The sequence below is a fragment of the Doryrhamphus excisus genome, linkage group LG7 (genome assembly GCF_037039965.1).
Source record: "Doryrhamphus excisus strain RoL-2023G ecotype Guam linkage group LG7, RoL_Dexc_Guam_v1.1, whole genome shotgun sequence".
NCBI classification, from domain to species: domain Eukaryota; kingdom Metazoa; phylum Chordata; class Actinopteri; order Syngnathiformes; family Syngnathidae; genus Doryrhamphus; species Doryrhamphus excisus.
The window spans coordinates 18727612-18755415 of NC_136363.1; the positions used below are offsets into that span (position 1 = coordinate 18727612).

General features: G+C 42.4%; 2 protein-coding genes across 4 annotated transcripts; one reads left to right on the top strand and one right to left on the bottom strand.

Moving 5' to 3' along the window:
• Positions 1-95: 95 nt before the first annotated feature.
• On the bottom strand, positions 96-26194 carry LOC131108618 (transferrin receptor protein 1-like). The gene is made up of 26 exons (XM_078792316.1): positions 26052-26194; positions 25635-25916; positions 23403-23730; positions 20547-20647; positions 17110-17749; positions 15668-15819; positions 11248-11341; positions 9206-9403; positions 7855-7894; positions 7287-7497; positions 6963-7203; positions 6623-6760; positions 5527-5611; positions 5325-5447; positions 5154-5249; positions 4934-5073; positions 3945-4066; positions 3729-3848; positions 3522-3607; positions 3387-3450; positions 3229-3296; positions 2519-2586; positions 2346-2436; positions 2035-2268; positions 1735-1884; positions 96-1650 (listed from the first exon to the last, which is right to left on the bottom strand). Exons 9-26 carry the CDS (start codon positions 7885-7887, stop codon positions 1435-1437), a joined length of 2286 nt encoding a protein of 761 aa, XP_078648442.1. The 5' UTR covers positions 7888-7894; positions 9206-9403; positions 11248-11341; positions 15668-15819; positions 17110-17749; positions 20547-20647; positions 23403-23730; positions 25635-25916; positions 26052-26194; the 3' UTR covers positions 96-1434.
• On the top strand, positions 10310-27746 carry sh3kbp1 (SH3-domain kinase binding protein 1). Of its 3 annotated transcripts, XM_058059762.2 has the most exons (19): positions 10312-10547; positions 14136-14293; positions 17488-17602; positions 17679-17785; positions 18936-19071; positions 19175-19257; positions 20572-20661; positions 23077-23146; positions 23236-23330; positions 23425-23520; positions 23601-23652; positions 23737-23808; positions 25276-25411; positions 25483-25553; positions 25627-25733; positions 25808-25918; positions 26048-26274; positions 26344-26407; positions 26482-27746. In XM_058059762.2, the coding sequence occupies exons 1-19, from the start codon at positions 10544-10546 to the stop codon at positions 26518-26520; spliced, it is 1833 nt and encodes a 610-aa protein (XP_057915745.2). In that variant the 5' UTR covers positions 10312-10543; the 3' UTR covers positions 26521-27746. The 3 variants fall into 3 exon arrangements, with proteins under 3 accessions (XP_078648440.1, XP_057915745.2, XP_057915746.2); XM_058059763.2 differs by lacking the exon at positions 23737-23808; XM_078792314.1 differs by lacking the exons at positions 23737-23808; positions 25276-25411; positions 25483-25553 and having other exon boundaries at positions 10310-10547.
• The last annotated feature ends 58 nt before the right edge of the window (positions 27747-27804 follow it).

The following is a 27804-nucleotide window of genomic DNA, read 5'->3' on the forward strand; positions in this document are numbered from 1 at the left end:
CAAAATAGAAGCCGAATCGCTGAATGGAAGCACATATAAATTTGTCGTAGATTCCGGGTTATCTGCAATAAAAATTAACCACAAATCCAACCGGATACGATGCTGAGGGGTTTATTTATCATCTTGGTCAGACATATAAACACCATCAGGAAAACAAAATATGTTTCCCTCTGTTGTAAGTGCAACAAAAGCTACACAGGCTAAACTTTCTCTTACATTTTGGCTAGGAAGGACATTTAACTGTATGGTGACAGTCTGAGTAAGTTTCAATGCTGGAGCATGAAAAAAATTTCAATGTAGATCTAAATCAAGTGCAAGAAAACAGGAAATCTCTGAAGGACAACACCTACCCCACTACAACAAAGCAAATAGTAATAAATATGTCAAGTATAAAACTCTGGGAAACACTGTCCCCGATAAGTTGTTCCACCCTTGGGAGTGAAATATGAGAGGCACTGCTCCCGATAAATACACATTTAAAGACATGTTCCACCCTTGGGAGTGAAATATGAGAGGCACTGCTCCCGATAAATACACATAGAAAGACACACACACACACACACACTGGTAGGCAAAAACTACCATCACTTGTTATCATTATGGGAGACACTGCTCCCGATAATGGGTTTTAATTATGGGGCATACTGCCCCCCGATAACTGACGGCATGGAAATCAGGTTGTCAATTGCATTTATATGAGAACTTGTGTTCTTTTTTTTTTATTTAAACTTTTTAAACTTAACTAGTTTCATACATCAATTAGACGGCGAGTCATTTGGATTTTTTTTTTTTTTTTTTTAAAGCTGCCAGAGTTGAGGAGCGGTTGCGTCGCTCTGTTTTGTCAGCACAAGTCGAAGAGTCATGTAGCAGATGCTGCTGTTGGATTAAACGGTACAACCGTCATAATTATGGAAGGCACTGCTTCCGATAACGTCGTATACAAAAAGACAAGAAAAGAATAAGAATAATAAAAAAAGGTGGTTGTTACACTGCAAAAACTATTTCTGTATAAATAATGTCTGCAGTGTTATGGATGGCAAGAGGTCACAGCGGAGGCGCTCACCGATTCAGTGTTGTGTGGGGGAGGAGGCAGCGGATTCATCAGTAGCATTCTTTTTTTTTTTTTCAAGTATAATCTTCTAAAGTTGGATGGGCTTGAAAGCCCCCTCCCTCCAACGCAAAAAAAAAAAAAACATCTGTAAAGGTACAATTTGTAAAAACTAAGTTAGCTTTCCTTCATTCTTCCACTAAGTTTGGAGTGTTCAATACAAATTGTACCGATAAAGAGGCGGGACTAAGAGCGGTGATGGACAGTCATTAAGTGCTTTTTTTTTGGCCTCCTGCTCTATTTAAAATTTTTCTTCTCACTTTTCGACTGCTTTTAGTTTGACACACACACACACGTACGCGCACATACACGCTCACGGTCTAGATTTAATCGTCGTCTTCTTCCCAGATGTCACTCATCATGGCGTTGGCACACCCTTTCACGTTCCAGGTGGCATACGCCAGCAGGGTGTGGAGCTCTTCCGTTTTCTTGTCATTCATCTCTGCGATGGACGCCAAAGTGTGGGGGCCTTGGCCTATTAGGATGTGACGGAAAGGGGTCTCTGCGATGGACACGTACGGCGAGAGGAGGTTCTGCTCCACCTGGAGTAGGATTGAAAGAGAGGGGGGGGCGGGGCTTAAAATGCAAAGCAAAGCCGACTGCGCATACACTCGTGATCTTCTTACGCTCATGAGTTTTTCGTTGAGGAGGCGGCAGGACTGGTCTTGGCTTAAGTCAGTCTGGTCAATGGTAATCTTTAAGTTGGCCACCGCTCGCTGGAAGCTGCCTTGAGCATTGGCCAGCCAATCGGGATCCACACCTTTCAAGTGACCATCCTGCAGAGCAAAAAAATAAAATCAAATCTCAAGCCTTACAATGGTAATTAAGGGGGGTACAATTTCAGCTGGAACCAAATTGCTGTGTGACGAGTGTCGACATGGCGATCACAGAGGTGGGCTGTCCATGTTTGGATCCACTATACTCACCATGACCAACTGGTAGACATTTCTGTGGACCTTTCGCAAGGCTTTGGAAACCACCTTGCTGTATCGGCTCACGTCCAGGGGGAGCAGGCGGTCGTGGATCAGCCGTAGAGCCATGCGGCCGGTAAACTGGGTGGCCAGCAACGTCATTTCAGCGGTGCGCTGGGCCGTGTTGTAATTCAGGTGGTCCATGTTGTCCATGCTGGTGCCGTAGTACATGTAGGCCTCAGTTTTTGCCTGCATGGATTATACAAAAAGGTGGTTAAAGTGCGCCTCTGTTGAAATGCTCATGAGATGCATTGGGAATGGCTCACGTTGGGGTTGATGAAGTGGAACGAGATTGAGGGAATCCCAGCGAAGGCCAAAAAGGGATATGCAGGGTCGTCTACGGACATGGGCTTCAGTCTGTACACACACACACACACATTTAATTAGTTCCTCATGACATAATTTGGCTACTTTTTTGGCTTCAGGTTTAACTACTCACACTTTGGCTTCCCAATTGGTGCCGCCCACCATATCGTACAAGGTGCCACCATTCAGTGGACTCTGCACCTAAACACATTCAATCAAACTAAACATTAATATTCCATTGGCTCAAATATGGTTCTCACTGGTTTCCTCCCATTTTGAAAAACAATTAATTGGTGACCCTAAATTGTCGGTAAGTATGAATGGTTGTCTATATGTGCTCTGTGATTGGCTGGCAACCAGTCCAGTGTGAACCCTGCCTCTCGCTTGAAGTGAGCTGGGATTAAGCGGGAAAATAAATGAATCAAGGGGCTGCATGGTGGTCGAGTGGGTACCGCACAGACCTCACAGCTAGGAGACCAGGGTTCAATTCCACCCTCAGCCATCTCTGTGTGGAGTTTGCGTGGGTTTTCTCTGGGTACTCCGGTTTTCTCCCACATTCCAAAAAAACATGCTAGGTTAATTGGCGACTCCAAATTGTCCATAGGTATGAATGTGAGTGTGAATGGTTGTTTGTCTATACGTGCCCTGTCATTTAATATAACAGTATAGTGTATAAAAATATTGTATATAACGATATAACATACTCAAATATACAAACATGTACCAATATGAAAAGCGGTAGAAAACGAATGAATGAAAAACTGAACCCAACATGAGAACCTAGCATCGTTCCAACGGTGATAAGGCATCAAAGTAGCGCAATGAATGAAGCGGTGATGTTACCTGCTTCATTGTGTTCTCCAGCAGGCTTTCCAGCAGAGGGCTTGCTGAGGCAATAAAGCCACCCCGACCTGGGAGTAGACATGTTCGGTTTATATGTAATAATATACTGTATTGTATATGTAAAAAAATCTATTATTACACTGTGCGAGTGAACCTACCCCAGACCATGCCATCGAGGCTTATATATGTGCACATCCTCTTGTCGAGTGAGGACAGGTAACCCTGGAAAAACAGACAAGTTTAAAACATTTGATTGTTTATGTGCATCCTGAATTGTTTACCCGAGATCTCACCTCCAAAAATTCAGTAGCGCCGACGCTTCCGTACTCTCCAGCACTCCAGCTGGCAAACACTAAGCTTCTCCGAGGTTGAAATCCACCTGGAAGGATGCGCACAAGACAACATGTGACATATGTAGCGCCCCCTAAGGGCGGACACGCTAGCATATGTGTAATATCCTCAAATACAACCATCACACAAATGACTGCACTTGTTGGTACCTTTCTTCACCATCTCACTGATAGCCTTGGCTAGCTCCAGCAACACGGAAGAACCAACGGCGGCTCGGGCGTAGCCTTTCCCCCAGGCGTCCCTCTGGGCTCCCAGGACCACATACTGGTCTACAACACACATATTTTCTTTCAAACCTCTAGCCCAATCTGTGTGTGTGTGTTAAGTGAGCCAAGGTACAGTAGCGGCCCATTTTGGCTACATACCAGGATCTACGACTCCTTTGATGACTCCAAACACATTGTGGAGCTCAGTGTTGACAAGAACGTTGTTGACCTCCACTGTAATGTTCTTCACTCCTCCACGGTTTCCCGGCCCGCCAATTGTCCTACAGATAGTAATGAGACAATAGTCACGTTTACATGGACCCAAATATTCCAAATATTCTAAGAATGTAACCTTTGTATACACATCATTCCGAAAGAAAAGTGCCAATCCGAATGAATAAATCGGATTCACAGGGGTGGAATGTTCCTTTCCTAAATCTGATTAGCCACGTATACATGAACCCAAATATTCCAATTCCATTCGGGTTATTTGCTCAAATGGAAAGAATCTAACATTTGTATACACCTCATTCCGAAAAAAAAGTGCCAATACGAATGAATATATAATCAGATTCAAAGGGGTGGAATATTCCTTTCCCCAATCCGATTGAGGTATCTTGTAGCCGCTCAATTGGAAAGTTGTCAGGGTGCGTTCTTTCTCAGCTGTGACGTAACACGCAGACGTCTCTCAGGTTTTGAAAATGGCGGCGAGCGGTCATTACTGGACTATAGCGGAAAGTTTGTTTTTGATGCAAACTTTAAAAGAACTGAACGTAATTGCAAGACTGGGCGGCCGAAAAACTATTTATTATTATTAAAAATTAATCCCATCCCCTCTCCACCTCTTCTTCGCTGTAATTTTCCGCAGGGTATCAAGTTGCTGCTTTAAAAAAAGCGTAGCAACTGTCCGCCATCTTGGATGAATCACGTGATGTTGTTTACGTTTTTACTGCGCATGCCCCATTGACTATTCCATTTGATTATAGCGGCGCATGTCGACAGGAGATTGGAATATTCCTTTCCATGTATACACTTTTCTGGTACGTCATTCAGAAAGAGGAAAATCTCATGTAAACGTGGCTAGTTAGGATACACATTTATAGAATATCAGGAAGTGTAACCTAATCTATAACAAACTGGTAGCTTACTCTAGGAGAGTCCTCGCCATGTTGGCAGTGATGGTCTGAGCCGGAATTTTGGGCAGACCGGAAGACTGGGTTGGCGGGAACTGAGTATGGTTAAAGGAAGGAAATCCCGGAGTGTACGGGTCGCCTGAGCCCAGATGAACCTGGTGAGACGGAGAGGACAATTGGAGCTGGGTGACGGGGATGTTGAAGATGACCGAGTCGCCCCTCGAGCACCACTTACATGGCCATAAAGTGCTGTGTCAGCAACGTAACTGTAATCTTCAAGGTCAGGGTATATGAGAACAGCAGCGGCTCCCCTGGCTTCAGCATTGGCCACCTGGAGAAATACAATTGGACGATATTAACCTATGAGGGAAGGGGAAAAAAAGGCTCCAAATGAGGCTGTACGTACCTGTTCTGCAAAGCTAAGATTTCCAGCTCGCAGAAGCAAAACGCTGCCGTTCAACTCAACCTTCATCATCTGCACACTGTCCAGATCCTCAGGGCGGCCATAAGAGCCGTACACCAGCTTCCCCTAAAAAGGCCGGGTCCATTCACATCATGTTTACATTATGCATTCAAGCAAAGCATCTGCAGAGGCCGCTGCTACTCACCTCCGCTTTTCCGGTATTGCTGTAGGCAAGGTAACCGTCGGGTTTGAAGATTTGGGAACCAAAGGTAACAGTATTTGGACGTTCCCTGCAGATGATGACATAATTCTTGTTAGCCGAACTAATCAACACAGAGGGTCAACCAGAATCACGATTCCTACTTCTAAATTAAGGATCGACCGATACATCGGGCCGATATTACTGTTCTTTACTTGAATCGGTATCGACCGATACGCACGTGTGTTTGCGGATGTATTTTTCCGCGGAGGATACTAGCTAAAAATTGATAATGCCGTTTAAATGTGTGTTTAAAAAAAAAGCTGAATCCTACTGTGTTCAGTGTTTACATTTCAATATATATTTGTTTCAACAGCGCGTAGACCTCACAGCTAGGAGACCAGGGTTCAATTCCACCCTCGGCCATGTCTGTGTGGAGTTTGCACGTTTTCCCTGTGCATGTGTGGGTTTTCTCCGGGTACTCCGGTTTCCTCCCACATTCCAAAAACATGCTAGGTTAATTGGCGACTCCAAATTGTCCATAGGTATGAATGTGAGTGTGAATGGTTGTCGTTGGCCACTTTTTCCACCAGGGTGGGATCGAACGTCAAGAGCAACTGAGGAGAAAAGGGGGATGGATATCAAATAAATTACATTCAGACTAGGCTACATATAACTCATCTTTGCTGCACGGCGGTTGAGTGGTTAGCGTGCAGACCCGAGTTCAATCCCATCCTCTGCCATCTCTGTGTGGCGTTTACATGTTCTCCCCGTGCATGCGTGGGGGGGTACATCCAGGTACTCCGGTTTCCTCCCAAAACATGCTAGGTTAATTAGCGACTAATTAGCGAGTGTGAATGGTTGTTTGTCTATATGTGCACTGTGATTGGCTGGCAACCAGTCCAGGGTGCTCGAAGACAGCTGGGATAGGCTCCAGCACCCCCTGCGACCCTTGTGAGGAAAAGCGGTAGAAAATGAATGAATGTGTTTCAATTTGAGACCTGGAATATTTGCAGTATCGGGCACAAATATCGGCTAAGGGTGATGGAAAAACATATCGGTCGATCCCTATTCAAAATATTAAAAAACAATCCATAATAACCTGTCAGGCTTCTGCAACTGTACATAGTGGACATCTGTCCAGCTCTGTAGCGCTAGTTTCTTGAATTCCTCAGCGATGAGGTTCCCCTGGTGAATGTCGCCTTTGCTGCCCGCCAAGCGTGTCGGCACATCGAAATCCCTGCAGAGAGGTTTTAATTCAACTCATTTTTTTCATGCGCGGTTTACACAACAAGCCTCGTTATTCAATTGATTTCACCAGCAAGGGCGCTACAAACAAAAGAGCTGCTCTGCTGATCAGTCAGATGACTACTTGGTGAGACGTGTTATCGAACTTCACATGGTTATGACTTCCAGCAAGCATGTTTTCGTGGAAGGCTTACTTGAGACGTGCGTTAAAGGCTTGGCTGGTGAGTTTGTCGTCAAGAAGCTCAACGATGTCCTGCCAGTTGAGTCGAACTTCTACGTCCTCCGGAGCCTCCACTTTGTTGACTTCTTGCTCTTGCGGTTTCTCCGTCACCACTTTCACCACCTGGTCCCCTAACGCTACCGCCGACGACTGATTCCCGCAGCTAACGGGGTCCACAGCAGACCGATGGTGGATGGCGTACGCAACAAAATAGCCTAGAAAATATTTATAATGCTCACTCATGTTGTGTTTCAAACTTAAATATACGAGACACTTCGCAATTCAAGTGTGTTTTTACCTGTGATGAAGATGAGCAAGAAGCCCATCATTTGGAGGAAGTACATGTGTCGATTTCTGCCCTGGGGCGCGGGCCGGAAACTCGGAGAGCAGTCACCCTGCCCGACTTCCGTGTTGTCATCAGCGGGGTCGTCTGACAGTTTAATCTCTACGTGTCGGTCTGCTTCCTCGTCACGCTGCAGGGTGAACCTGCTGTACTGGACGCTTTTAATCTGGCGGGGAAAGGAAGGAGGAAATAAACTACGGGAGTGGTTTGATGTAGAGAAGAAAGTCCCTCTTATAGCAAAACCCTTATGGTAATGTCCTACAGTAGGGGGCACTGTTGCTGTTGTTTTTGTCAGTGGAAACATAAATAGAAACATGAGTTTCTATTTCATCAATGGTAAGACACCAGTACAGCTATACGCTTTCAAAAAGGAAAAAGTAGCGCCCACAGGTGGACAAATATAACAAAGCCAGGAGTTTTCGTTCCAAATTTTTTTTTTTTTTAATTGGCTTATGTTCTTAGAAAAATGGGATCAATAATGTTGTCGATGCTAATAGCGGTGAAGACTTGAATAAACACTCACCATGTTGTTGAATGTAGACTTCACACGATCCATTTTGAGTCTAGAAATACACAAAATATTATTTGACTATTTTCATGAACAACCTTAATCACAAACAATAACAATCCGCGCTCCTGTGGACAATAACAGTTAAAGAAACTGTCTCAAACTGGGTTTAATTATAGTTGATTATTAATAGTTATATAAAGTGAAACGCTTCTTATTTTTCCAAGCTGCTAACCTGCTCTGGCTTCCCGAGTCAGTTGAGGTTAGTGTCAATGTATGTATTTCCACAGCAGCGGTGTTTGTGTTTTAAACAAAAATCAACGTCACAAAGGCAAATCCTCCAAAGTTCTGCATACTTTTACAAGCACCGCCTCTTTACTGCTAGTAATGGAACATTCATTGTTACCAGGAACAAGATCATCTCCCCGTGCAACTTTCAGTGGGTTGAACAATTGAAACTGGTTTAGCCGACTAAGTTTGTCATGCGTGGGCAGCATCAAACTGATTACAGGAAGTTTTGCACCTTTTTTTGTAACGTTGCATCTGACCTTTAAGTACAATACATCCTAAAATAAAATAACTATGGAAAGCTTGTGCAATTGAATGCGATTATAATGAAACCTGTTTGAGTTTTCCACTGGAAATTTACTTTTAGACATGCTATCACCGCACTGTATTATAATTGATACAAAAGAAATGTTGTACAAATTCTTAGCATTTTTGGCAACACTTAAAATGTATGTATCCTAGCTTTTTGTAGGCCATTAATACTAGTATTCATTTTCATGCAACCCTGAAGGCTCAAAAGCCATTTAAAGCATATTTGACTAGCAGGAGCCGGTTATTAATTGCATAGTAGATATTTGGAAATAGACTTGAGGAAAATGTGGGGAGTGGCAACGAGTGTTTCATCATGTCCTTCAACGAGGAACACACGCCATGCGGCAGGAAGCTTATTCTATAAATTACTTAAATGAATGATAAGGACTATTAGTTGGAGAAAAACGCCATTTTGTATAAAACAACAAGGACAACACAGAAATGTAAACATTTGCAACGTTATTCAACATTTTTAAAAACACACGTGAACCATGTGGTCGAGGGCAGAAACATTTCTCGAGAAAAATTTTATTACAAATGTGAGCTTTTTGACGCATTAAGCGGGTATTATAATTAATGTGATATTGTGAGGGTTTTATGAGTATCACATACGCACACTCACATGGCCGGCTGTAGTGTGCGACATTGATTGTGAAAGCGGCCACTGTTCTCCTTTTAGCATGATTCACTCGTCAAGCCAATGCCTAACTGTCATAAATGCATGATTTAATTTTTAAAAAGTGCAATTATGTCCGTTTTAGCTCACCTTTAAGATGCTTCCGCCTTAATGGCTCTGCCGCCTTCTCCGAGATGTGTCCTTCCTTCCTTCCCCGAGAGCAGAAAGACGTACACTGCACTTCCGCATACGTCACGACGAGCCATTTGACGATGACGCACGCCAACAGGGGTAAAATGGTCTTCGATTTAACAACGCTTGATTCGACACAGTATGTGTCCTCAATTTCTGTGGGAAAAAAATATTTAAGCGCTAGTAGCAAACAATGACTAAATTGTCCACATTTGTAAAACATGATCTGACTTTATATTGAACTGTTTTTATTTAATCACTTCAAAGACTATTTTCGCTGTTTCGCCATTTGAATACACTTTCTTTTTAGCAAGTGCTTTATCAATACATTTGGTATGGTGTGCTATTGTGGATATAAATACCGATACATTATCGGTTACATTATCGTTATGCGCAACGCTTTTAGCAAATGTATGCATGAAAACAATAACTTAATGAGAAGCTGTGAATGATTTGTATAGTGATGTCATTCTGCAGATGGTCTCAGGTGTCACTACTGTTTCTTCTGCAGTCAAGCATGACTTTGAAATTGCATTAAAATGTCATTTAAGTGTTTTCTGGTTATCATTTAGAGGTTTTGATACTACTATGGATGTCCAATATCATGTCGGCTGCCGCAGCACAGTCATTTCCTGCAAAGGATCAATAAAGCCTCAAGAGCTGCATGATAAATTCTGTCTTTAGGATGCTATTGTTTGAGTGTGACAGCAGAGGGCGCTGTTTACGTGGCTGTCGTTTGCAGTGGACTCCTGCATCACACTTACAACTGATTTTAAGACCAATTTTGTGGCTAAATAAGTAAAATATAATGACAAATGTGCACAGTATACTTTTTTTCTGGCCACTCATTTTATTACTGTAGTTTGCTTGTGGTAATAGGGGCAATTATTTGACACCGCTAGCATATTTGTTATAACGACTACTAATCAACCTAATAACGCAGTGATAACGTTTAATGAGTGACATGTTTGCTATTATCATTAATGGAATGCAATTATTCTGAAGCTCTACTTTCCGATGGTACGGGAAGTCACCACAGCAGAGAACGCGAGCTTCTCGTTTTCGGCCGCACTCTGTTGTGCCCCCTCTGTGGTGCGTTGGTGTAGGGTGGGGGAAAAAAAGAGGAAGAAGGAATATGGTTTCATGTGACGCTCCTCCCGCTGTAGCGGATCTCTGGTAGAGGCTGGGAGGAAGAAGGAGGCTGCGTGGATCGGTGCTCAACAAAACCGCTAGATAACTGAACCGACCGCTTTCCTCGGCACCGAGCAAACGTAGAGGAGCACCGAGGAGACATAAATGGGTGAGGTGTAACATTCTTTCACCCTCTTCTTGTATTGAAGAACATCCCCTTCTCCTTGCACAATACCCCCCACAGCATCTAGGTGCTTCCTCCCCACCCACGGGTGCTGCCATGTGTATATGTATATGTGTGTACCTCTTGCATATACAATCTTCTCTTTTTCCGCCATGCTTTATTTAATGCAGCATAAGAGGCGCCTGCGTGAGGGTTTCACGGGATGATGAGTTGCAGATGTTGACACGTTTGCATTCACTCTACGTGTGTGTGCGTGTGCGTGTTTATGTGTTGTGGGTGACACAGGCCTGACTGTGACATTCCTCATTAGGCACGTCCCCAGGGTGCAGACAGGGGCTGACTGTCGAGTCATCGATCGCTAAATCGCCAATTATTTCATCAATGCAGTGCACCAGGATGAGCTTGTTTACAGTTTGAAATTACTTTTTTATACTCTGACATACAAGTATATAGTTTTTTTTTTGCAGTGATAAACAGAACGCAGGTGGGCGTTTCAGAATATAAACAAACTAGCTAGCTAGCCTCAGGAGAGCCCAAACACAAATACTGGGGTCATTTATCACAGAAAAAGCTTATAAATGTTCTTTTTTATCCATCGAGGACTCTCTAAACAAACGCAAACATTTACAAAGTGCAACTTCTAACTGACAAGTTTCTACCTAAATAATGAAAATAGCAGTCTTACCTCATTAAAACAGCAACGGTGGAGCACAGCATAGTGTTTCTTTAAAGTGACACTGCCACCTAGAGGCCTGGCATGCACGTTACAGCCTTTCTACCTAAATAATGAAAATAGCAGTCTTTACCTTATTAAAACAGCAATGGTGGAACATAGCATAGTGTTTCTTTAAAGTGACACTGCCACCTAGAGGCCTGGCATGCACATTACAGCCTTTTCAAGTGTAATAGGGCTTTTAAAAAAGTGTAGGTCTTGTGGAGTTGGAGCTAAATTGATTTTAAAAAATGCTTTTTTTAAAGGTTTTGGAGTCTAACAACACACAAATATTAAAAAAAAAAACTTCAGTAATGGTGGACACAGCATGGTGTTGTTTTAAAGTGATATCGCCAACTAGTGTCCTGGCATGCACATTTCAAGTTTCACTTCCTGGTGTCCTTGCAAGTATAATTGGGGCTTATCACTACATTATCCTTACCATAAAAACGCGCTCGGTTCTGGGCATGCATGACACCTTTACACCTTCACTTTTAATGTATGACCATAAATGGTCAATAACCATACTTCATAATGGGGTTTATTTTATTTTAATTAGACTCTTATTACAAGACTTTGTTAGCATGTGGATGTTTCTATCGTTTCTATGGCTTCTATCGCTACGTAGAAACTTATGCAATGCACGGAGCCCAGACATAAGCATCATATCTGTTTATGTATATGAATACAATATGTTTTGATGATTGCATAGTGACAGGGCTATCGTTAGCCTGGAAAGGTAACAGGATGTGCACCAGGAAATGTACATTGGGTGTACTGATTTATTTAATGTCATATTCTTTGTGGGTATAGCTCAGCTTTGCAACAATGCAGCATCTGCATTGAAAATCAAAAAGGATGATATGAGTGGGAGAAGCTGCGGAAGTCCTATCCACACATTTTGAGTGGGTTTGATTCCCCCCGTGGGCTTGCAAGGCCGGTTCCACCGACTGTGAAAACACGCTGTGGATGTGTTCAGCGAGTGGCTGCAGCCAAACGCACACGTCAGCATGCAGTGTGTGTGTCTGTGCGAGTTATCCCTAACAAACCCGAGTGCAGCTGTTCACGGGAGACTGCGGCTAGTCTATTCCCGCTTCTCCACCGCTCGAGTGGGAGTTTTGTTTTGTCTGCAAGCGACCTCATTGTCAGATCACTTTTCTGTATTCATTGTGAATCATATCTGGACCTACTTGTGGTCAAAGGTCACGTCCTCTTTTGGCAGGCTGAGTGCTTTCAGCCAATTTTTTTTCGCCTCTTTTGCAAATGGTTGTCACGTGACCCATCAATAATCCATAACAGTGGAAGCTTGCTTCCCATAAGTGAACATTTGCCGCAACTCCATGCAACTTTGGCTCGTTTTGTAGAGACTTTTCTATACGTTTCTGCACAAAATATACCGCATGTGTATGCGTAAGGGATCACTTAATGAGAGTGAGTCATAGCCACCCGTTTATATGGTTGTTTCCATGGTTACCGCACCCCAAAGTCCCCCATTCCCCAGACAAGGATCAAGCCTCTGTGCATGTTTGCGTGTGTGTAAAGGGATGTGATACAGACAGCAACAAGTTGTGTTGGCTTGTGCAGTATTTTATTATGGTGGCTAATATCAAAGTAAGAGAGATTTTTGTTCGTGTTCTTGGCCAAAAACTCGTGTCACAATAATGCAAAATGCTATTTATAGATGTACTGTATATATATGGTATGTTTGCATACCTGTGTGCCTATTTATCTTTCAGTGAAACCTGAATTAGCATCATTAATTAATTCACAGAGGTCCGACTCTTACCAAACTAATGTACAATTATAGTTTATATGCAGAAAACAATTTGAAATGCATATAAATACATATAAATGGCTAAAAGGGTTAAATAAACATATATAGGTACTTTCACCTTCTTCAGTGAAGGTAAAAGTAACCTTAAATGTTCTTTTAACTCTTTCATTTGTCATTTATATGCGTTTAGAATTGTAAAAATATTTTTTTAAGTGTTTTGTGTTAACATTTTCCAATCACTGATCGGTTGCCATTTTGTATAGCTAGCTAGCATGCTAACAAGGAAGGCTGTCTTGTGATTTAAAAAATATATTAAGAACACAGTTGGAATTATACAGTATATTAATAAAATGACAAAAAATGCGAAATGCTTTATGTTAAACGTAGGATTCACGCAAAGCAAGGCAAAATTGTGGCGCACATTTTCCAAAAACACGCTAACCGGGGCTAATGCTAACCAAAGTTTCCAACTGTATGTATTTGTTTGCCTCTATCTAGCACTTCTTTAGCATCTAGCTAGCTAGTTCAGATTAGACAGGCTAGCGAGCTCCATGAAGATACACTTATATTTAGAGTCTTATTAAATTTGTGGGGAAAAAAATACCTCAACAAAGGTACTCTAGTTCAATTTGAGGCGCTCTATATGTAAATACAGCTTTGGTTGTTTACAGGAGCAATCTGGCGGCCATCTTGTCTTACATTTGACCATGATGCTAATATTGTATCAATCAATCTTTTTGTTACTTATGTATTAATTATGATTATGTACTGCACCTACTCTAGAGTCGGTTAGCTAGTTAGCTACACTTACTGTATATTTTTTGTTGTACGTTTGTATTACATTTTCATCCCTTTCATCCCGAAAGACTTTCATTTTGGAGCACTGAAAATGTAAATATAGCTTTGGTTTGTTTACAGGAACAATCTGGCAGCCATCTTGCGTAGCTAGCTACACTATGAAACTAGGATACATAATGTGGACACAGTGTTGCTGCAGGGCAGTAGAACCCAGTGTATTTTATATAAAAGTATCTCATTATTATTAATGTGTTTGACCTTTTCACTGAAACCAACTATCTTCTGGCAGTGGAGGCCGTGGTGGAGTTTGACTATGAGGCCCAGCAGGACGACGAGTTGAGCCTGAGCGTGGGCGACGTCATCGTGAACATACGGCGAGACGACGGAGGATGGTGGGAGGGCGAGCTGGGGGGTCGCCGGGGGCTGTTCCCCGACAACTTTGTGCGGGTGAGTAGGCTTCACTAAAGTCGCCTTCAAACATGACGTGTGTAAATGACGTGTGGGATAAGAGGGGAAGTGGTCTTCCAGAGGATGTGCGGCGGACGGTGACGCGGTTAACGTTCGCATTTCCACCGCGCTCTGTCACAGCTCTCATTCACTGTCAATGGCTTTGTGTGTGTGTGTGTGTGTGTGTGAGAGATGGAATGCTGACTGGTTGGTCACAAGACTTCAGTTATGGGAATGTGTTTCAACGGGGGGGGGGGGGGGGGGGGGGGGGGGGGGGGGTGTCCAAAGGCAGTTCAAAAATGCCACAGGAAGTGATGCAATCTTGCAAGCGTCAACATATTACTTAATCAACGGCGACATGCCGTATCATGGCTGGAGTACAGTCCATGTTACGCTCCGAGACATACTGCAAATAATGGGAAAAAAAAAAAAAAATATATATATATATATAGTATATATATATATATAATAAAAAAATATATATATACTCACTACTAATAAATAGAGTATTAAGTCTCAATGGAAACCGGAACATTACGATTCTCCCAGGACCTTTCAAATGTTTTTGTTTTGTTTTGTTTTGTTTTGTTTTGTTTTGTTTTGTTTTGTTTTGTTTTGTTTTGTTTTGTTTTGTTTTGTTTTGTTTTGTTTTGTTTTGTTTTGTTTTGTTTTGATTTTATAAATAAATACACTTAATTTATTTATAATTTATCGAGTACATTGTCCTTGACAAACTCGTAATAAATAGAGTATTAAGTCTCAATGGAAACCGGAACTAACATTACAATTCTCCCGGGATCTTTCAAATATTTTAATTTTAATTTTAATTTTAATTTTAATTTTAATTTTAATTTTAATTTTAATTTTAATTTTAATTTTAATTTTAATTTTAATTTTAATTTTAATTTTAATTTTTTTGTATTTTATTTTATAAAAATAAATAAATAAATTTAATTCATTCATAATTTATAATTTATCGAGTACATCGTCTTTGACAAACTCGTCAGACTTCCTCTAAGCTAACAGAATCAGAGAAGTCAAACCATAAGTGATGTTTGTGTCAAGTCCAGTGTAAATAAAGGCTACGGTGAGGCAAGCATATTCATTGTGCAAAATCCGTCTCCATTAGCAACAGTCAAAGGACACCCCCGGCTTTCAAAGTAAGAGCGCTATAGGTTACATCCTGTTTTACTTATGTTAACAAAATAAAAAATAGCTTGCACCAACATTGTGGCTGCAATCTTATTCAAACGCTGCCCTACTCATGAATAACGACTAATTTTGATATCACCTCTTCTGCATGGATGAATGTGTGATTATGTTTCAAATAAATATCACTATATTATAACAGGAAGTAGTGAAATGCATTCTTACACAGATGCTTGCAGTGCACAGTGACTCCCTTGCTTGTTGGTGCTGTAGACCATGTGACCCGGTCTGCACGAATGACATCAGCATGGCAGCTAATCAGATTCACATGGCCCCACGTGCCCGGCGGTGGTTGACTCTCTGGTTGTCATTCTTCTCTATGGAGGACACAAAACACTTTTAATTTAATGTCATGACATGATATCAAGCTGGTCAGGTATAGAAAAATCCAGGTCGGGGGTGAAGTGTGTAAAGCAGCTTGGTGATAACACACACACACACACATACATAAAAAAACACACACAACGGCATGCAGATGTTTCCTGTTCAGATGTGACAAATCGTGTTGTCTTCCTCATTTCGTCTGCCTTTCCTTTAAGTCCCCGTTGCTTCAATTTCCCCTGAAACAGGGAACAGTTGAACCTCTTAATTTCTTCTCAAAAAGCCCTCCTAATTGCTAACAGATGTATTATATATATATACAATATATTCCATCAGATAACATAAATCCATGACGTGTCCCTGACTACTCATAAAAGCAGAGGAAGCCGGAGGCTAGCTAACAGTCGCTGCGGGTCCTTTGCGTGGGCTTACATGTGGACTCCCAGGCATTTTTTTTTTCCCCCACTGCACAACGCTCATTGTGTGTTCAAGAAGTTTTCTGAATGGATGTGTGTGTGTGTGTGTGTGTGTGTGTGAAGGCATGCAGAGTCAATGGATGCTTCACTTCCTGCTTGGGCGCTTTGTAAAACACACAGCAAACACAGACTTAACTTTTATATGTATTATGATTTTTTTTTATTTATTTAAGCTTTTATTTAAGATTTAATTAATAAAATTAATTAATAATAATGTAAATAAATAATATTAATTAAATAATAATTTAAATAAATAATATTTATTAAATAATAATTTAAATAATAATTATTTAATTAATTGTGTGTGTGTGTGTGTGTGTGTGTGTGTGTGAAGGCATGCAGAGTCAATGGATGCTTCACTTCCTGCTTGTGCGCTTTGTAAAAAACACAGCAAACACAGACTAACTTTTGTATGTATTATGATTTTTTTTATTTATTTAAGCTTTTATTTAAGATTTAATTAATAATTAATTAATTGATTAATTAATTCATAATAAAAATAATAATATTACTTAATAATTGAAATAAATAATATTACTTAAATAATAATTGAAATAAATAATATTAATTAAATAATAAAAAAATAATTAAATAATGTTTTAAATAAATAATATTAATTAAATAATAGTTTAATTAATTATTTATTTAACAATTTCTTTGATTGATAGGAGGCGGAGTAGTTGTCTAGGAAACAAGTCGTTAGCTTGGTGGGTTTTTTTTTGTGCCTCATTAGGGCTTCCATGCTGCCACACTAGGCCATATGTGAGTATGAGTTGTGTGTGAGACTGGGAATGCTGTGAGTCAGCCTACCCGAGCTTATCTGCTTCATTGGGTTGTCTTCGCCACAGGCCAGGGCTTATGAAACAGCGGCGGCGTGAATGTGGTGGCCCGTCATGTCCACTTTCTCAAGTTGTCCCCCTTCCTTCGTTCCTTGCTTTACAGTTCATGCTCACATTTGTTGTCCTGTCTGTTTTTTTTGTTTGTTTTTTTTTTCCATCTCAATGCATGTAGCGTCTTGTGATGCTTGGTGGCATAAGTTTGCATGCAGGCCAGTGCTGATCAGTGCTGCCTTCCTGTTGATGGCCGCTAGGGGGAGATGTAAGGCTGCTATGTCCCTGATTGAACTGGCTCCTCAATAAAAACACTGTCGCCTACCCTAACATATTCTATCTCTGTGTGATCTTGCAGGAGATCAAGAAAGAGGCAAAGAGGGATGGAGGACAGGCGAGTACGGTCAAATCGGACCTCTCCAACGGCCGGGCAAGTCCTGTGTCTGAACCCAGCACGAGAGCGGGCAAGAAAGGTTTGTCTTTGTGGTGTTTCGCCCCCATTAAAACGTCATTTTATAAACTCTGGTTTGAAAGTATAAATGATTCCAGGGGAGCAGATCCGTAAGCGGCGGTGCAAAGCAGCATTCAGCTACGTGCCTCAGCATGAAGACGAGCTGGAACTGAAAATAGGGGACGTCATTGAGATCGTAGCGGAGGTACGAACCGTGACGATGTTTACAAGTGTGGTGGTACAACTCTACTCTAATCCCTGCCGTCGTGATAGGTGAATATCCGCAAAGTAGTTGGATATTATCATAGTTACGGCATCGAGAACCTGTTTACGATTGTGCTTTTTAACATTATTAGAGCCCTGTAGACATAAAATAACACCCCTATAGTCAACTTTAGACCATATTACCCAATATTGTAGACAAAACGGGAGTAAATAAGCCATTTAATACATAAATACCACTTGCCATAAATGTGTGGGAGCTCACTGGGTGGCTAGGAAATTACGTTGGGGGTTCAGAGATAGGGATTGTAGTGCCTGCTGTTCCCGGCAATCAAGTCTGGTGCTTGTGTGTCTCATTGAACAACACACCAAGATTATATATCATTCACAGTGTCTTTGAATGCGACTTCTGGATTATTTATTTGTATTTTAGTTAGGGCTGCACGGCGGTCGAGTGGTTAGCGCGCAGACCTCACACCCAAGTTCAATCCCACCCTCAGCCATCTCTTTGTGGAGTTTGCATATTCTCCCCGTGCATGCGTGGGTTTTCTCCGGGTACTCCGGTTTCCTCCCACATCCCAAAAACATGCTAGGTTAATTAGCGACTCCAAATGGTCCATAGGTATGAATGTGAGTGTGAATGGTTGTTTGTCTACATGTGCCCTGTGATTGGCTGGGGACCAGTCCAGGGTGTACCCCGCCTCTCGCCCGAAGACAGCTGGGATAGGCTCCAACACCCCCGCAACCCTCATGAGGATAAGCAATAGAAAATGGATGAATAAATGAATGAATGAATTAAAAATAAGTAATAACAAAATCATATAAAAACTATCAATATTATATGACTTAATGTAATGTAAGCGGTACAATTTTGTCACAATTATTACAGTAATACTTATTTATAATATTATTTAATATATATTTATATTATAATAATATAATAATAATATTATTTATAATAAAACATGCTTAAAATTAATAATAATAGAAATACATGTATATTTTGCCATTTATCAAATTAATATAAAAAAGGTGCCCTGCCATTGGCCCATTTTAATGTATGTGTCGCCATTACAAAGCTTGCCCACTAGAGGGCACTACCAACCAATGTTAGGACCTCATTGTCTGTTCAGGTGGAGGAGGGCTGGTGGGAAGGAGTCCTGAACGGCAAAAGCGGCATGTTCCCCTCCAACTTCACCAAAGAGATCCTGCTAGAGTCCGACGGGCCCTCTGGAGACACTTCCCAGGAGGACCTTCGCAGCCGCACCAGTGAGTCTCGGGCCAATCAGACATCACAGAATGACACCCGCTTTACTGTATGATATTAGTGGGTTTTTTGTTGTGTAATAGTTGGATGCTGATGTGTGCGTAGGTAAGAACAGTCCAGGCAGTGAAAGCGATGGAGGGGACAGTCTAAAGTCTGAAACGGGCTCAGTGGAAATCCAACCCAAAAAGGTAATCAATTGGCAAAATCAATCATCACCACGTTAAAAGGCTGTTAGATGCATGCTTAACCAACAGGGGGCGCCATAATCCAATACTTGAATAGAACGTTAAGCAATACACAATACAGAAAACAGTACTATTAGTACTAACAACCATGCTTTGAAAATGTATTTCCATGTTACATTTGCTGTTAATTTACTTAATGTTTAGAATTTTCAGTTTTTCAAAAATATATGTATTAATAAATCATGCTGTTTTGTGGTTAAACAGGGCCTACTATTAGCATTTTTTTGCCTAGATGAGACATTTTCAAGCATAAAAATGGCTAAATGAACTAAAATACATTCATTCGTTTTCTACCACTTATCCTCACGAGGGTCATGGGGGGTGCTGAGAGGCGGGGTACACCCTGGGCTGGTCGCCAGCCAATCACAGGGCACATATAGACAAACAACCATTCACACTCACATTCATACCTATGGACAATTTGGAGTCGCTAATTAACCTAGCATGTTTTTGGAATGTGGGAGGGAGCCTATCCCAGCCGTCTTTGGGCGAGAGGTGGGTTTCACACTGGACCGGTCGCCAGCCAATCACAGGACACATATAGACAAACAACCATTCACACTCACATTCATACCTATGGACAATTTGGAGTCGCCAATTAACCTAGCATGTTTTTGGAATGTGGGAGGAAACCGGACAAAACCCACACATGCACGGGGAGAAGATGCAAACTCCACACAGAGATATTCGAGGGTGGAATCGGACTCAGGTCTCCTAGCTGTGAGGTCTGTGTGCTAACCACTCGACCGCCGTGCAGCCCCAACTAAAATACAAATAAAAATAATCCAGAAGTCGCATTCAAAGACACTATGAATGATATGTAATCTCAGTGTGTTGTTCAATGAGACACACAAGCACCAGACTTGATCACCAGGAACAGCAGGCGCTACAACCCCTATCTCTGAACCCCCAACGTAATTTCCTAGCCACCCAGTCAGCTCCACTAGGAACACATTTATGGCAACACACGAGCACAAGTGGTATTTACGTATTAAATGGCTTATTTACTCCCGTTTTGTCTACAATATTGTGTAATATGGTCTAAAGTTGGCTATAGGGGTGTTATTTTATATCTAGAGGGCTCTAATAATGTTAAAAAGCACAATCGTAAACAGGTTCTCGATGCCGTAACTATAAAAATGAAAATAACTACTTTGCGGATATTCACCTATCACGACGATCGGGTCTGGAATCAATTAATCACGATAAACGAAGGACAACATGTCACTCACCCTTCCTCATGGTCTTCTCGGTCAGGTCAGAGGCTTCGGGTTCGGCGACATCTTCAAAGACCAGCCCATCAAGCTCCGCCCTCGCTCCGTGGACGCCGACTCTGAGGGAGACAAGGTAAATGAACACGGCGACTATTTTTGATGACAAAACTGGAACTGAACTCATGTGACCGCCATATTTGGTTGCGTAATCATTTTGATGTTGAGGTAAAAGAAATCTCACATTAGCTCCTCCTCTTCCTCTATCACTTTTACCCGCACGCACATACAAAGAAACTCCAGAGCCATTTGACAAGCAAGGCAGAAGTGAGAGAGCTTTTTTCACTGACGCTCACACTTTCACTCACACCCTGTCTTCTGCTAAGCGGCGCTGATGTAGCAAAGCGTCGTCTGTCTGGCTGCAAGCGGAAAAAGAACGGTAGGATGGGATCGTTGTCTAGATTTGTTTTGGACTGGCTGATTTGAGTGTCACATGTTTCCTGTGTGGTTTGATGACGGGAAAAAAACACTAGACTTTGTCTTTGTTTTCTTTGTCTTTGTTGAAAGAGCTGCTTTTAATGGTGAAATAGCTAAAAAAATAGCTAACAATAGCAAAAATAGCTAACAGTATGAATCAGATGATTACATCTTTAAGGATCGATTCCAGTTTCATTTGGTTTAAATAGTCCAGCGTCATGTCTTGTATTGTATTTTTAAACATAGGTCGCTATTATATGTATAGTATAGTACACATTTGTGTATGTAATGTGTCAGATTTGGATCTGATCCAGATTACACAGCAGTGTAAACGCAAAATGACCCCATATTTTTGTCATTAGATGAGGTCTACATGTTTTTGTAAAGTACTGAGTTTATTATCAAGTGTTCCCGTGCGCCGAAACAGGCGTTAAAAGGATGTTGTGGAGCCTCCCTCCCGCAGAGTGTCGAACCTCCCGCTTCCTTTTATTGGTCAGACTGGTGTCTCTCTCTGTGCTAATGATGCGGAGAGAGAGGTGGGGGGGGGGGGGGGGGGTTTGAAAAGAGACTGCATTTTATGTCGATTGTACTTATCTCTGCTTATAAGCAACAAATTGACATGACTCATCACGCAAGCTTTGCGGCTGTCGTGGCGTTTTGGGTGAGTCAGCGGGAGTCCATATTGGCATCATCACACTCATATAACTAAAATGGGCTTTTCAATATAATAGCTTCTGACCTAACATCAAATTTCCCCCATAATAAACAATTATTGTGTTTGTAATGTAGCCTGGGCTGCACGGTGGTCGAGTGGTTAGCGCACAGACCTCACAGCTAGGAGACCAGGGTTCAATTCCACCCTCGGCCATCTCTGTGTGGAGTTTGCATGTTCTCCCCGTGCATGCGTGGGTTTTCTCTCGCATTCCAAAAACATGCTGACTAAAGTCATCATACAGCAACTTCACACTCAAATATACAAAAATGCACCAATATGAATATATAAAAAAACAACTCTTTAAAAGTTTTCCCATACTGTATATTGCATCTGAGCAACGCATTCATTGGGGTGCTGCAATGACGTTAGCCCCTCTCTGGACTCCTCAAATAAAGACACACATCATCAAAAGTATAAGATGCGGATGTATTTACTACATTAAAACGGTCTGAAAGTTTAATTAATGTTAAGGAATGTTTCCTCCCACATTCCAAAAACATGCTAGGTTAATTAGCGACTCCAAATTGTCCATAGGTATGAATATGAGTGTGAATGGTTGTTTGTCTATATGCGCCCTGTGATTGGCTGGCTGGCGACCAGTATAACCCCCCTCTCGCCCGAAGACAGCTGGGATAGGCTCCAGCACCTCCTACGACCCTCGTGGGGAAAAGCGGTAGAAAATGAATATAATGAATGAATGAAATGTAGCAAAAACTCCCCACCAGTAGAGGGCAGCATACTGCTGCTCATATTCTACATACGTATGTATCTTATAGGAATAGCTCACAATTTGAGACTATACTGAAGAGAATAATAGTGAGTGTCCCTCCAAAATAAGAGCATCAGCATGTGTGGTTAGCAAAATGATGACTAAAAATGAGGCAGCGCCGGGGGGGGGGGCAGTTGAGGGTTAGCTTGAACAGAGCTGTGTGTGTGTGTGTGTTGGTGGACAGAACGGAGCCTTGTGAGTGTTTTCCTGTGGAAGAGTCTCCTCCCTGCTTCCACAAACACTGTGGAGGGATCCACTCCAGCCCTGAACACAACGAAGCCTTTTAACGGCACACACACACACACACACACACACACACACACACACACACACACACACACATGCTTCATCATTCACTCAGCTTGTTTTATTTGTGAAACCTGATCTCATCTTCTTTAATTAGCTTTGGGACATGGCTTCTCACTGGAGAGTCATTACAGTACTCTCTTGATTGCCACTCTACGGGAAGCCAGCTAGTTGATGCTGAATAATACACACGCTCCTTGAAATGTTCACGTCCACAAAAAGGCTTTTACAGATATTAAAATGAGTCGAGAGCTTTCAATGAAGCGCTTCCTCGTGTTTCTCAGGGTGCTGACGGTAAGACGGCGAACGCCACTCCGGACACCATGAAGGGTGACCCCGACAGCAGAGCAAAAGGTAAAACATATGGTGTGTTCAAGGTGTTTAAGAGCATTTGAGATCAGAGTATACTTTTTCCGGGTTTGACTGTTTGAATCCATCGTCAGGACGAGAGCTGTGTAAAGTCCTGTTTCCGTACGAAGCGCAGAACGAGGATGAGCTGTCAATCAAAGAGGGCGAAATCATCACCATTATCACCAAGGTGATTCATCGGTTTTGTAGAGAGGGGGAGGGGGGGGCGTGTGTTTGTGCAGGAAAGAAAGGCGTGACTTACTGTGTGCTCCTGTCCCGTGCAGGAGTGCGCCGACGCCGGTTGGTGGATGGGGGAGGTCAGCGGCAGGAGGGGGGTCTTCCCGGATAACTTTGTGAAGCTACTGGAAGCCGAGAAAGAGGTAACGGTTTACAAAAGTACAAAAGTATTGGGACAGCTTCCACTCTTAAGATGTGTGTGTGTGTGTGTGTGTGTTTCCAGAGACCAAAGAAGCCTCCTCCTCCCAGCGCTCCGTCAGCCAAACACACGGCAGGTAAAAAAAAAAAAAAAAAAATCCTTATTCCGTGTTTCCATGCTGTCATTCCAGCGTGATCACATGACAAAATGTAACCTGTAGACAAAAAGGCGGATGTTAAGAAAGTTCCACCGGAGCGGCCCGAGCACCTGCCGCAGAGGGACCAGGATCGAGGTACCGACCCGGCCCGACCAACTGGTCCCGCTCGGCCCCGGCTAGTAACGCTTAAACCTAACACAGCGCTGCTAACTACCAAAATGAATGTTTCTTCCTGTCAATTGTGGCATCTATTAATATTATTAATTATTACAAACTTATTCTATGGCTAATAACAGTCATGAGCCTCTCTGCTTATCTCCACTCACAAACTATCTTTGTTTCAATTCAATAACCTACTTCGTGTTTTATTCTAGTATCAGAAATAAGATGATCATACAATATATATATATGGATTTGTATGATTTTTTTCCATCCATTTTCTATAACTTCTTATACTACTATGGTCACGGGTATGCTGGAGCCTATCCCAGCTGACTTCGGGCAAGAAGCGGAGTTCACCCTGGACTGGTCGCTAGCCAATCACAGGGCACCTTTTTTATTTTCATTTTATATATGGCAAAATATACATGTATTTCTATTATTATTGTTTTTAAGCATGTTTTTATTATAAATAAGACAAAATTGTACCGCTTACATTATAAAGTAATATAATATTGATACTTTTTATATGATTTTGTTGTTACTTATTTTTCATTCATTCATTTTCAGTCGCGAGAATGCTGGAGTCTATCCCAGTGGTCTTCAGGCAAGAGGCAGAGTTCGCCTTGGACTGGTGGCAAGCCAATCACAGGGCACATATAGACAAACAACCATTCACACTCACATTCATACCTATGGACAATTTGGAGTCGCTAATTAACCTAGCATGTTTTTGGAATGTGGGAGGAAACCGGAGTACCCGGAGAAAACCCATGCAAACTCCACACAGAGATGGCCGAGGGTGGGATCGAACTCGGGTCTTCTAGTTGTGAGGTCTGCGCGCTAACCACTCGATTGCGGTGCAGCCCTTATTTTTAATTAGTCCTTTTTAATTTTCAAAATTAACCTAAAATTCAGGTCGAGTGGTTAGCGTGCAGGCCTCACAGCTAGGAGACCCGAGTTCGATTCCACCCTCGGCCATCTCTGTGTGGTTTCCTCTCACATTCCAAAAACATGCTAGGTTAATTAGCGACTCCAAATTGTCCATAGGTATGAATGTGAGTGTGAATGGTTGTTTGTCTATATGTGCCCTGTGATTGGCTGGCAACCAGTCCAGGGTGTACCCTCCCTCTCTCGCCTGAAGACAGCTGGGATAGGCTCCAGCACCCTCTTGGACCCTCGTGAGGATACGTGGTAGAAAATGAATGAATGAATATCAAATTCTATTAATGTTTTTATCCGAAAGGTGCATTTTTAAAAGTCACCAGCAGAGGGAAACAATGGGAAGCTATGACTGTTTTATTCTCCTTTCTACTCTCGATCAACTAATCATCGTCATCATAAAAGCATGAATTCATTTTAACGTCTCCACGCTTTCACTTCCTGTTTCATTTCCTTAACTCTTTCTCGCCAATAACCTATTTCGACAATACTCATGTGTAGGTGACGAGGCGAAGGTGTGTGACCTCCCTAAGCCGTCCCTTCCGTCCGTCCTCCCCAAGAAACCCTTCCCCCCAAAGACAAGCTCCTCCTCCACCTCACAACCCCCGAGACGCCCCGAGAGACCGCCCACTTTGGCGTCAGTACACACTTACACCTGCATGCACCTATTTATCCCAACCATGCCCTAATGTGTGTGTATGTGCTCAGGTGTGAAAGCCCCAAGTCTGAGGGCGGGGCTTCTACGCCTGAGTCTGCCCTTGATAGGTCACATGACACCGGTGAGCGTCGAATAAGATTAGGATAAGCGTGGAATTTTGTTTTTTTTTTTTTAATATGTGTGTGTGTGTGCAGAGCTAGACCTGGACGCCGTTGTCTCGTCAACGGAGAAGCTCAGTCACCCGACGGCGTCCCGACCCAGGGTCACAGACCGCCGACCTCGTTCGCAAATCATCACATCGGTAAGGACGTCCCCCCTCTCTGCCTTTAATGCGACAAGATTCCGAAAGACGCTTTTTTTTCTGTTTCCTGACAGTCATCGCTGTCCAACGCCGATGTGGACCACCTGGCAACGGAGGACAGGAAGGAACGGGAGCGAGCCAAAGAGGAGCAAGAACCAGTCCAGTCCACCAGGAAAGGAATACCTGTAAGCACAGTGTCCAGTCTTGTTAAAAACTTACACCTTTTCCCGGGACTGACAAGCACATGTGTGGAATTTGAGCAAAATTCCTCAAAAAAACATGGCCGCCAATCAAGCAAAACATTGTATCATCAGGTACCTGACAGTAAAGTGCCAGTGGCCGCCAAGTCCTCCTCGTCCCTGAACCCGCCCAACAGTGGTGGCAGCGGCGGCCATCGCCCCGCCTCTCCGTCTTCCTCCTCGGGTCTTAGCCCCTCCCCAGAGCTGCGGCATTCTCCTATGACTCCGCCCACGCTGGAGGAGCTCAAGAATCAGCTGCGTGAGTTGAGGACGTCCGTGGAGCTGCTGAAGAGCCAACACAGGTCTGTGTTACATTTGTGTGTGAGAAAGTGTGTGTATTCCTAATGTGTGTATGTGTGTGTGTTTTTCAGGCAGGAAATGAAGCAGCTAACCAACACGCTGGATGAGGAGAAAAAAATTCGACTCAGTTTACAGGTGAGACGGGAAAAATACACAAATATAATAAATTATGATGACATCATCTATGCCTTTTGTCTCCGATGGCGCAGATGGAAGTGGAGCACATAAAGAAGAAGCTGTCCAAATGAGCGGACGCCCTCGCCAAAACGTTTGTGCCAAATGATCAACGTCGATCCGACATCAGCAGCATCATGGACTCATGCCCCACCCCCCCACTCCACTACTTCAGACCACCCCACCCAACATGATGTCGCCTTACCTTGTGTTTACTTTAATTTCTAACGCGCCTTCTCTCTCTTTTTTTTTGGTTTTAATGCTATTTGGTGTCGCTAGTACTGTCGGATGTGGATGCTGTGTTGCCACGGCAACGACGGCACTCTCACCGGTACTGGTGTGAAGTGGGCGTGAAGGCACCTCGGAACCCCCGCAGGCCGGTTGGTCGGTGTCCACGCCGCAGCCTTCTCGCCTCTACACTCTTATGTGTGTGTGTGTTGATGTGTGTTTATGTGTGCGTGAGAGTGAGACGCTCACTTTTACAAGAGAGGCACATTTTAGCCGATTCCGGGTCCAGATTTTGATGGCACATGACATTTTTTTATTGCCATTTTATCGTTAATTAAATTTTGTTAGTTGCTAAATTCAAGAATGGACTCCCATCTTGTAGCACAAATAACGGCGACATTGTTATAGCACAATAATTGAAAGTACAGTTTGATAAGGCAGGGAATCCAGCAGGGGGCAGCACATCATAGGTTGCATTACAGCGGGTGTACGTTCCATAATGATGATTCCTGAGACAGTGAGCGCGCCCTCTGCTGGTATAACAGATATATATCACCTTTACTCAGCCTCCCAATGAACTCATAACGCATGAGCACAACTACGGAGTATGAAAAAAAAACTTTATAATTATCTACTTTTTCTTCATATACACACACAAAAAAAGTTTATTTTGAAAATAAAATGCACTTTTTAAACACCCACCCTCTTTAATGGACCTAATAAGAGCCCACGGAAGTCAATGATGGGATGTTTTCTTTAGCAGTCTGTGACATTATAGCAAAGGGTTTTAAAGGAATGTAGTCTGTGAAGGTGTGTGTATGTGTGTGTGTGTGTGTGTGTGTGTGCTAGCATGCACGGCTTCCTCCTCGCTATACTATTATGTATGTGCACAGAAATCTATGGCAACACATCACTGTGGCCTTCCTCTTTTTTGACTCGTTTCTTTCTGTCACAACAAAAGAAAACAAGAAGGTTGCAAAATTGTTTTCTTTTTTCTCCAAGATAGTGATTAAAAGAACAAGAAGATATATATTCTTTTATATTTCAGTGTTAATAAAGTTGATATTATGTACTGTTATGTGTGGATGGGTTTTGTCACGCCACTCGATAGTTTATCATTGCTCAATGCG